This window comes from Quercus robur, chromosome 12 (assembly GCF_932294415.1).
Source record: "Quercus robur chromosome 12, dhQueRobu3.1, whole genome shotgun sequence".
Classification (NCBI taxonomy): Eukaryota; Viridiplantae; Streptophyta; class Magnoliopsida; order Fagales; family Fagaceae; genus Quercus; species Quercus robur.
In genome coordinates, this window is record NC_065545.1 from 10,028,135 (window position 1) to 10,040,036 (window position 11,902).

At 33.7% G+C, this 11,902-nt stretch overlaps 1 protein-coding gene across 4 annotated transcripts in view; it reads right to left on the reverse strand.

The window, feature by feature from the left end:
* LOC126710518 (lysine-specific demethylase JMJ17) overlaps window positions 1-7,156 on the reverse strand; it is a 30,858-nt gene extending 23,702 nt beyond the window's left edge. For 2 of the 4 annotated variants that reach the window (XR_007649679.1, XM_050411006.1), the window contains exons 1-8: window positions 6,984-7,156; window positions 5,477-6,853; window positions 2,822-2,879; window positions 2,242-2,364; window positions 1,247-1,304; window positions 991-1,127; window positions 587-748; window positions 403-489 (exon numbers count right to left, since the gene is read on the reverse strand). Coding sequence is in view for 2 of the 4 variants with exons in the window: in XM_050411006.1 (XP_050266963.1) it covers window positions 403-489; window positions 587-748; window positions 991-1,127; window positions 1,247-1,304; window positions 2,242-2,364; window positions 2,822-2,879; window positions 5,477-6,810 (1,959 nt within the window). In the remaining 2 variants the exon portion in view is untranslated. The remainder of the gene's footprint in view (window positions 1-402; window positions 490-586; window positions 749-990; window positions 1,128-1,246; window positions 1,305-2,241; window positions 2,365-2,821; window positions 2,880-5,476; window positions 6,854-6,983) is intronic. The other 2 variants (XR_007649678.1, XM_050411005.1) reach the window with 2 other exon arrangements.
* Between the last annotated feature and the right edge of the window lie 4,746 nt (window positions 7,157-11,902).

An 11,902-nucleotide genomic window follows, 5' to 3' on the forward strand; every position in this document is an offset into this window, starting at 1 on the left:
ACCCACTCACCCCCCACCCCACCCAAAAAAAAAAAAAAAAGCCACAGCGTACAAGGAGTGTACAGTGTTTCTCTGTTAGATTAAATAAAGTCACAGGAATTTTTAGTAGATGTAACACTAATATAGGACAAACAAGAGTTTAGTTTTTTTTTTTTTTTTTAATTGTTAAATTACATATGCACCCAATGGGTCTTGAACTCACAACCTCAACCTCTATCTAGAACTTATAAAGGGAGGAGGTTCCAGTTGAGCTAGTATTCATTGGCAACAAAAGTACACGAGTTCCAAAAACTAAGGCTTAAACTTTCAATTGAGACAACAGTGCATCTAAAGTTATAAAGTCATCTAAAATTACAATTGGCATCTGAAGTTATAAAATTAGGAATTATGAACTTCACATACCTGCAGACATACAAAGGCAGATGGCCTACACTGGCAAGCAACTGCAGAGAGATAAAGATACTGCTTGCAAATAATGCATGTTGGATCCTACAAAGTCCGCCAGGAGATGTTCACCACCATCAATATTATCTTGAAATAACTAATTTCATAAAATGAAAAGCAATAAGCATGTGGATGGTAATACCTCCTCAGTACCAACATATTCAGGACATTTCCGAGGGGACATGGGAGATGATTTTATAATGCCATTTTTCCAAAGTCGCTCTCTACAACTTTTCTCGTTAGTATATATTCTAAGCAATTCTTCCTTCAGATAAGATGATACTCGCCTATTGCAGTCACTCTGCTAAAAGCAAAAGAAAAATCAAGCAGAAGAAATAGACAAGTCAATGGAATACCTCTCAAGATTTAAATTAACAAGCAAAGAGTAATAGAAGTGTATTAAGTAACAAAAGATTAACAGTCTTATAACGGGAAAAAAAATGACAATGGATATATTTAAACTTCAGAGGCAAATGTTGAACAGAGTAGGTGCAAGTTATCTGACATTTTAAATAAAAAGATAAGTTACAGGTCAAAACTGATAACCTTGGCTGCAACACAAAGAAGCTCCTCATGAGACAACACAGCAGCTTTGTGATACTCCCGATACCGATCTGCTCCAAATCCACCATGAGGCAGCCAGTCAGCAGGAGCAAAATTGACGGCCTCGGCACAATTTAAACCTGAAAGAAACAAGAAGCCGAATTGTTGTGTGCCACTTATGGTTCATTACAAATTTACACAGCACTAAAATCTTCAACTGATCACCACTGGCTAGTAAACCTAAAGTGGCATGGCCTACCAAGATTGAAACCTCCATGGTATGATCTTGGGAAGGTGATGACAAAATTACCAGGCTCCTGGCAGATAGCAAGCATAAAGAGAATATCAATAGCCACCAAAAGCAAAGTATCATCTAATGAATATCAACGAGATGTTATTAAAACAGTACATGTAGATACGATGGTTTAGACATGCAACCTATGCCCACATGTCCAATTGTGCCCATGCCCATTTCTGTACAATTTAATCCTATTAGAATAATGGTTAAATGAGTATAATCACCAATTCCTATCAGCTTAATCTTTTGGGGAAAAATAATAGTTAGAGTGCGTTTGGGTAGCGCGTTTTGCGCTTCCCAAACGCACGTTTGCGTTTAAGAAATTTTTTTTTTTTTTTTTTTTTCGCGAATGAACAGTAAAATACTGTTCATGTACTGTGCGGGAGACAACTTTTACTGTTTGTGCACTGTTTGAGCACTGTTCATGGGACCCACAATCACTTTATTCAGAAAAAAATATTAAAAATGGGTCCCACGGTACTATTTACACATTTAAAAATTATTTTGCTACAGTGTTTTTCAGTTTTTAGTTTCAGTTTTCAGTTTTCAGCTGTATCCAAACGGACCCTTAATCATGGTATCTAAATAGGTGGTCATGATACCAATTCCACATGTTGGAACCCACTTATTGAGGGAAAGTCTGAAGCACACAAATAAGAGGGAATGTTAAAAAAGGGTTAAATGATTATGTTGACCATTTTCTTTAAATTAAGTTTTTGAGACAAGTAGTAGTTTATCAAATACAAACAGAACAAGGACCCTAAAGTCCTAAAGTCTTTTTTTATTCTAAGTTCAAAAACCTAATCCTGCTTCATCCTTTCTCCCAAAAGTAGAAACTCAAGTATAACACTTATATTTCATCAAACCACTCAATTAATTTACCTGTTCATTAACAACAAAAACAGGAAATGAAAGGAGAAAAGGGAGGAGAGCGAGAGAGAACTTTCAGGTCAAACCTGTAGAATGCTATAGACAGGAACTCCATTTTCTTGCAAGACAGATGGATTCAACATGGTGACAAGCTGGAAGAGCAGATCTGGTTGTGCATCAAAAAGATCGGGAAGAGTCTTCTGCATGACCTACAGGAAAGTGAAAATGTGATGGTGACAAGCCTTTTCTTTTGATAAGAAGAAACTAATTTATCAACACACATTGTTCGTCAGAATTGACCAGCACAATTGAGAAATTGCTAGATTATCATTAAAATGAAAGTTAACATACTTCCACAGGCACTGCGGCATGTATCCCACAAAAAATGTAAAAAGAAAAGCTTAAAAATCATTAAAAAGAGCACATAAATAAAGGATACAAGTACAACTACAACTAGGCTTAATTAGTAGAAGCTGATAAATAACAGAATTACTCATTAAAACATGTGAAATTCCAAAAAAAAAAATGGCAATGAATAGTAGACAAAAAAAGATACCGTAAAATGAGCTAGAAAGAGCGAAAAAGATTATTTGGGAGAAGAGAGTGGGGGGGAGCCTTGGACCCCAAAAAATGTCAAACACTCTTCTAAAGAACTCTGAGTATTACCTCTTCAAAAGCACTGGCTCGATTACCAGGGACACTGTACCAACATTTTGGCTCTCCCCTGAGACAACATAGAAGCAAGCGTCAATTTAAAACAGAGCAAAAGAGGTAAAAGTCACTGCAGACCACAAGAACTTAATATATATATATATATATATACACACACACGCGCACACACAGAAAGGGATAATCCAATCACTAGCACTTCAATATCCATTCAATGATTCATCTTTCAGAAAAATGTGCTAGGGAATAAAAAAATTAAATAAAAATAAAAAGCTCTAAGCCTCTATTACACCAACAGTACCACCATCTTAAGACTAGCTGCCTCTTCCCAACCTTCTTTTGAAACCCAAAAAAGGTAGATTTGAACCATACAATACACCTAAATAGAGGTAACAAGCTCTAACTCAAATGGAACCTCCTCCCTTATAAGAGGAACGTGATGTCATGGGTTCAAGATCCACGGATACATTTGTTACTATCAATATAAAACTGTAAATAAAAAGTACATCTTAGTGGAATAAAATGCTTCTCTATTCTCTTGGTGTTTGGGGATGTCGCTTTTAAGAAAGATTTTTTTGTGTGAACTATTGGGTCTGGATGTGAAGGAAGGTTCTCATGGGCAGACTCAGGAGAAGCAAGTTCATAGTGATGAGGTCAAGGAGGAAATCGAACATATAGCACCTCTTGAGGAAATCACTTGGCGTTAAAAGTCAATGGTCTTATGGTTGAAGGAGGGGGATAGAAACACAATTCTTTCATAGATTGGCTGACTCACCCAAATAAAACAACCATGTGAGATGTCTAGAGAGACGGTATGTATCATGAGGAAGAATTGGCAGTTCATAATTTGGCGATGCAATTTTATCAAACTATACACAATGAAACAAAAAAATTGGAAACCCACTGTGGATGGGTTAGATTTGCAAGCGTAGATGAGATTGATAAATAATTGCTTGAGAAAGTATTTGCAAGAGACGAGGTAATCCAGGTGTTAAGAGAAGATGGAGGGCAACAAATCCTCAGGCCCAGACGTGTTTACTATGACATTTTTACAACAGTGTTGAAGGGTGGTCAAAGTGGATGTAATGACATTCTTTGCAAACTTTCATAGGCACTATGAGTTTGACAAATCCCTAAATGCTTCTTTTCTAGCATTAATCCCCAGAAAGAAAAATGCCACTAATGTTAGGGATTTTAGGCCATCAGCCTTGTGTGGTGTATATAAGCCACTGGCAAAGGTGTTGGCCAACAGAATGCGAAATTGTGAACCATGTTGGATAAGCTCAAAGGAAATTAAAATCCATTGCAATGTTGCATATGTTTTGTGGTGTAGTTTTTAAGATGTTGGGGACTCATTAGGTGTTGCCATTGATGGTAGCAGATCTTTTGTTTGGGGGAGAAATTGGTTTGGGAAGCGCTCTTCAGATGTTTGGAATCTCACTTCATTATGTTTGATGTGGATAGTGTGGAAGGAATGTAATAGCCACACTTTTGAGGATAATGAGAAATCGCTTGGGCAACAAAAATCCTTGTAGCTTTGAACCTTGTTTGATTGGTCCCACACATGGGGTTTTACTCATTGTACTTCTATTGTTGAGTTTCAAGACTCATTTCGATTTTCTGTATGGTTCTTCGTAATTTTTTAAGATACTCTGTGTTCATCACCATGAGCATGAAGTAATCTTCTCTATTAATAAATATTATTACTTATCCAAAAAAAAAAAAAAAAACATCTATACAGCCAAACTAAGTTCAAATTGAAATGTGAGTTTTTTTCTTTTCTTTTTTTTTTCTTTTTTTTCTTTTTTGCAAGTCTCTTTTCTATTCCTTCAGTGACAACTCAATTCAACCAAGCCTTACTCCCAACTGATTGGAAGCCTCAATCCCAATTAATTGGGATCGGCTACATAATCTTTAAGATAAAAGAACATGAAAAGAAAAAAAAAAAAGAACAAACCTGAAAGTTAAAAGAAACAGACTCTAATCCTAACCAATCTTCAGTCTTTAATCTGATTATTCTGTTTTAATTTGGAGGACCCTTTTTTTTGGATAAAGTTTAATTTGGAGGGCTCTTCTATGATGCAATTGTAAAATACTTCAAGTCTTGAGCAGCCACTTTATACAAAATTTCTGATAGTTAAAATCATATCCAAACCACCCCTCCCAGTAAACCCCCCCTCCCCCACAAGTGTGAGCAGCATTGGGCACAGAGTCACTGATCCTTTTCAGTGTTTGATTTGGACTAAGTTGGTTTCTGTTCTGATAAGCCAACTAATCAAAAACTAAAGCATGTAAAAATAAAACTAGCTAATACTATGGATACTTATTCAATCATTTTAGACTTCTGTTCTGATCATCCTTTTAGAACTCTAATTTTTGTTAACATTTCATGTTGCTCTATGCAGTAGAATTTTTTTTTTTCCACCTCAAAGCTAGTAACAGCAATTTTTCTTTTTCTTTTTCTTTTTCTTTTTTTGATAAGTAATTTCTAGGAGTTATCCTATCATGCATTCAAGCAGATCCTTCCATTGTATAAAACAGAAATACTAGTTCTCAAATAGAAAATTCAACAAATAAATGCAAAGAAAATTAATTAATTTTAGTTGCATAATCATGAAAAATATGGTGCATAAGGCAAAATTAGATACATACCAGTGTAGATAATTCATTGAGTAAAAACAGTGATCTTCAAAATGCCAGCAAAAAGCCGAGAATAGCATCCCAATATACAGCCAGGGCACCATAACACCAGTAATGTTTTGATGAAGAGCTTGAAGCATTGACCCTTTCAACTTAGGCAATTTATTAAGATTCCAAGGACTATCGCAGTATTCATCCCAAGCTTTAGCTTCAACTGCTTCTGGTCTCTGGTCATTTGCACGTGGAAAACCACTGCCATATATAGATGTATCCAAGTCACTACCATACATAACTTCAACCTCACCAACCGATCCCTCCACAATTTCCCAGAACTTTTTCTCAATTTGAACCCGTGAAGGAAATCCTGACCCAAACCATCTCTTCTTGGCACGTTCGGCCGCACGCCTAAAAGATTCCAATGAGTACCGTTTACCAGGCACAAAACCAAAGCAATCCTTGTCAGAATTCAAGCACTCTAAGCAATACCAATTCCCAGGTGGGACCTGCTTTAAAGGCGGAGAAAGACAATAAATATGCCACCCCTTATTGCACCTATCACACAGAAGCATCACTTCCCCATGCAATCCACTTCTGCACTGTTCACATATCTGATCACGCTCTTCCTCCACCTCTACCTTACAAACCTTAACTTTATCCCCACCATTATTCTTTCGCCTCCTTTTCGAGCCCGAAAACTCAGCCTCATGTTCACTCTTCCCCTCCTTATGCAATCTCCTCTTACAACCACTACCTGCCTTTCGATTCAACCGATTATAATATTTCTCATAATCATACAAATGCTCTCGATACAACTGACACAACACATGCTTTGCACACTCAGAAATCTTCCTTGCCGACTTCACGAACCGCGAGACCTCCCCCCACTTCTTCTCCTTGACAACCTTATCATAACCACCATACCGCTTCACGGCATTAAACAATTTACACAAATCCAACTCCTCCCCCTCGAAAACCACCTTCTTCCTCGACTTCTTCCCACAATGATCATCCAAAAACCTACCATACTCCAACTCAAAAGTCTCCGAGTCACACGCGGCGGGCCGCGCCTGTAACTGGTGAATGGCTTGTGTTTTAGTGGGAAAAGTAAAGGAACCCTCATCCAATGCAAATGGGGGCTTCCAATTCTTTGGTGGAACTATCCTACAAATCCCATAAGGCTCAGCCTCCGGCCTAATCTTACATATATACTCCAAAGGGTCTCTAAATTCATCCTCAGTTGGATAATACACAGGCCCAGATGGTATATTCAATGACCCAGATGGCGAAACACTAAGATTTTGCCCTGACACACCCTTCTCAACAGCCCTAGGTCTACCTTTCCCCATTTTATCATACAACTCCACCACACGTACATACAGAAAAAACAACCTATACACACACCATTAACACATTCAAATTACACATAAATAAATACAATACACACCTATTAAAAACAAACAGTATTGAAGTACATATGTAAAACCAAATAGAGCAGTTTCTAGGGTTTTGCAGAGAGTACCTTGTTCCAAGAGTCTGCGAGATAGACAAGTGTGGCTCTGAGTTCTCTCTCTCTCTCTCTGGAAGTACGGGAAGTGAGTTTCGTGGGGATTTGGTTGAAAATGGACGTGGAGGGTTATAAAGTGGTGGGCAAATTCTGGGGATTTAGATATTTGGCCTCAATTGTGGATAAATTTACGAGAAGTGGGCAATTCACTTTTGGCTTTATTTATAGTTGTCTATTTATCCCCAAAAAAAACCCATTTTAGAAAAAATACAAAACATAAAACAAAAACTTTCTATCCCAAAGATATTTGCTGCCTTTCACACTTTCAACCTAGGCTCCACAAATCTCTATTGATTTTTATAGTATTCGTCACATTATTTTATTTTAAGTGTCCAAACTCAAAACTTACATGTCAATAGATAGTTCAAAATGTATACTTTAACCTTTGAAAGGAACTAACAATTTAATAATTATTAATAAAATCTAATATGTTAGTTCAAGATTTTTTTTTTTTTTTTTTTTGAGGGAATAGTTCAAGAAAATTTGGGAGTTGAGGATTGTCAAATCTGAACAAGAGAAATTTTGTAACTTGTCCATCGTTTTTTTTTTTAAGAGAAAATATAGAATTTGTATTTGTATTTTTTTTTTTTAGACACGATAGAATTTGTATTAATTGTACAAAAATAAAAAATAAAGATATATTAAATTTTAAGTTATCATTTCGATAATATTTTTTTATAAACATTTAGATAATATTTGATTTCACTTGATAAGATGTTTATGTTAGTTTTTTTGTATCTATATACATTAAAGGATCCTTACAACATACTTTGTCAATTAAGCTAATGAGAACTCACCTAAAAATATATATAATTAAAATTAATTTCTTCTATTTTTAGTGTGACACTTTGATACATCATATGTACTATAAATTAAAATATGAATATTCCATATCATAAAATAATTTTACTTTTTTCAATTGAGTCCTCTCAATTTTAAATTTATTCAATTCAGGTCTTTTCAGCCATATTCCAAAACTTTTGGAGTTAGTTAAAGATTTCAACAAATTAGTTAGGGTCAGCTATCCAATTTCATTAAAAAATTTGTCAGGAAAAAAATATTTCTCTAACATTATAAAAAAATCTATAAAATAAATATAATTTTTTATGTGAGAAATTTTCTTCAATTTTTTTATTAGTTAATTGAAATTATTTGAATTGTACCAAATAGCCTGAATTAAATAAATTTAAATTTTAGATTATTAAATTGAAAGAAAGTAAGATTAAAATACTAAAATGAAATCCAATCAAATTTAAAAAGTATAAAGGTTTCAAAAAATTTTTAAAAAAATATAATTTACATTTTAACAAAATTTTAATTAACAAAATTATCTATAAAAAAATAAAAATAAAAATCTATCAATCATTCTATTGCTCTTTTTCGGTGTGACTTTTCTATGGGCCATCTCATTCGTCTTTATGGTCTTTGTTATCTCGTATGTCTCTTCCTCCTTACAATAAATTATACAGCACTATGTTGGATTACGTTATATGTTCATCAATTTACTAAAAAACTCTTATTTATTTAAAATTACTAATTTAGTAATTAATTTTTATTTAAAAAATTTATAATATAATAATTTTAAACAAACATGAGTCTTTTAGTACATCAATGGGGCATGTTATTGTCCACAGAAGAACCTTATAATTTCTCCTCCGGTGTACGTTGGGGCATAGTGATGTGTTAAAATGAAAGGCTGTGATTGTGTGGGTCTTTTACACGTGCAGTGATAGCGGGTGAGGTAAATGCAAGTTGTTGGGGTACACGTGTCGGAGACCCATCAAAGCCCAGATATTCACATAAGAGGATCTCAATGACGGCCAGGATGGTTTGTTAAGATCTTGCTTCGCAAGTTATGGACTTTTGTTTGATTGTTTGACTTCTGGTTTCTTCATTTTTGTACATTACTCATAGTTTCAAATTTTCCACTTTTTATTTATTTATTTATTTCCCTTTTTTTTTGGGGGTCATTCATAAAGTCTCAAATGGGAAGACTCTTTGGTAGTCCATTATTTTAAGGGCCTACTCCAACTATGGTATTAATAAGTCCATTTAATGATTCCATGTTTTTGTTTCATTTGGATTCTAGGTCTACCAAGGCTATATTTGGATCACGTTTGCGTCCGTGCGTTTGCGTTTTTGGCCTTTTTTTTTTTTTTTTTTTAAGTCCAACGCCTCTTGCATTGTTCACATGAACAGTGCAAATAGACAAATGAACAGTAACCAAAACTCGAACAGTAACTTTTTTATTATTTTTTTATTGTTTTCAATTTTCAACAAAATAAACGGTATCCAAACGCACACCAATTTGTACTAATGGGTTTTTTTTTTTTTTTAAATAAGAAATATTGCAACTTTATTAAGATAATTTGTACTAATGGTTGATTTCAAAAATAACGATCCTTATTAACGTTGCCAATGAGACTGGAAATGGTGTGTTTTTCAATATGAATGGTATTAGAACTTAGACAAAAGTTAAAAAAAAAAATTAACATTACAATTATTTGACCGAAGTTTTGCAATAATCTAACAATACAATGTAACGTAATATTGAGCAAACCAAAAGGCATATGAATGTACACAATTATGTACATTATTTCAAAAATGTGTACCTTCTTTTTTATATATATACAAGATAAAATCATATTTTAGCCTAATCTAAGTATATGTGTGTGTGAAGTTCTCTCATGGAGACTTAAACCCCGGTTTTTGCCCTCCACATCCTACAAACACTTATACTTATGGAGTGACTATCACACCAAGGGTATACAGTGGTGAAAAATGAAAAAAAGAAAAAGAAAAAGAAAGTGTAAGTTAAATGTATATAATTGTGTACATTTTTTGAAAACTGTATATATTGAATACATTGAATTGAGTAAAATATTTGAAAAATGTGCACGTTAATATGCACATTCATTGAAAAAATGTGTATTTTAAATGTACAAAATTGTGTACATTATTTGAAATTTTGAGTCCTCTACATAATTAAGTATATTTTTTGGAAAACGTGCATGTTATATATACATAATCGCGAACATTATTTGAATCTCTATGTATATTGAATATACAAAATTGGGTACATTATTTAAAAATGTGTGCATTGAATGTACAAAAATATATACATTGTTTTAAAAAAAATGTATACGTTAAATGTACACAATTATATACATTATTTGAAAAGTGTGTATGTTAAATAAACAAATTTGTGTACATTATTTGAAATATTATGTCTGTTGAATATACATTGTGTACATTCTTTAAGAAATTTAAAATATGTACATTGGATGATTGGCCGGAAGAACTCAGTTGTTGGGTTCAGATCATCTTATATGCAATTTTTACCAAATATTGACATGTTTTTATGTTTGCCCAAATTTGGATGTCTTGCACCGATGTATTGCTCAACGGGACATAAGCTTCATAGGGAAGAAATATGTATGGATGGAGTTAACAGAAGAACAATATAATCTAAAAGCATAAACGAAAGTTGTCCAAAATATATTTTTAAAATTTTTAAGAAAGGTTCCTTGTGCCAAAAAAAAAAAAAAAAAAAAAAAAAGCCAAGCAAGCCAAAGCAGCAGTAGATTTTCTTTAATGGTTGGGTTTTTTTTTTTTTTTTTTTTTTTTTTTTTTTTTTTTTTTTTTCTGGATAATTTGACGGTGGACGAGGGAAGGCATTAGCCAAAGGCTTAAAGAGTTAATAATACTGTTGAAACAAGACTAAATTAAATTTCCTTTGACGATATATTTTGATAGATATAAGTAGATAAGGGAACCACATACAATTATGGCTCACAGTTTCCCCTTGCAGCCTAGACCTAACAGATAGAATATTATTATGAATCTATGATAACGCTCAAGTAGGAAAGCCACTTTGATCGCCCTTGTCTACTCTTTTTTTAGAAAAAAAATAAAATGAAGTTTATTCTTGAGTCCATTGATATTTATCCACGCTTTTGTAATTCCATTATTATTATTATTTAAATGATAAGTCTTGTTCAAAAAAAGATAAAATGTACTCGAACAGCTTGATAGTTGATACAGTGGGTGTTAATGCCTCTTTATGTCATCAAGTTCCATCTTACTGTCTTCTAAAGAAAAAGAAAAAGGAAGTTTCCATCAATATTTCAGCCAACCCCTTTTGCAATTGGGCAAGCTTTTGCCTTTAGTCCATTATATAGTCCGATTGGGCATATGCTTTTGTAAATTGCAATATCGGGGGCAAGGACGGAGCGGCCCACTTCTTTTGTTCTTCATTAAATATAAGTGTTTTTGCCTTTAGAGGGGGAAAAAATAAAGGATTTGCAAGTAATTTGAATGTCTCATGCCACTTTTAGAATGTTGAAGATTTATAATGAATGACCTTTGATCCGTTGTGTACAAAAAGTTTTGTGATTCTTTTTGAATGGAATGAACCGTTCTTGTAACGTTCAATTATGCATGGTGCCCATCTTTCTCTTAATTTGGTTTTCTTCTTTTTTACAATTATTTGAGCTGCTAGATCGCTACATAGCCAGTGTGGTAAGTGGTAACAGAATACTATCATTATATATGGATTAAATACACTTGATCCATTTCGTTATGTTTTTGTTCTGAATAAAAAGGGAGTATTTGCTATGAATTCATTGACTCCATACCACTTGACAATAAATGTAATACTATGTGTACCATCTAGACCTTAATCCATTTCTTCTTTACCTGCCAATAATATAGGCATTGACTTTATTTAAAGGTAGTTTCGTAAAGCTTTCAAGGGAATGGAAAATTACCAACTTAATTACTACAATGAAGTATAGAAAAAATCCTGCTTGATAAAGCACACTATTAAATGGAGTTGAAGACATAATTCTTCCGTTTAGCGTGCGTTTGGCTAA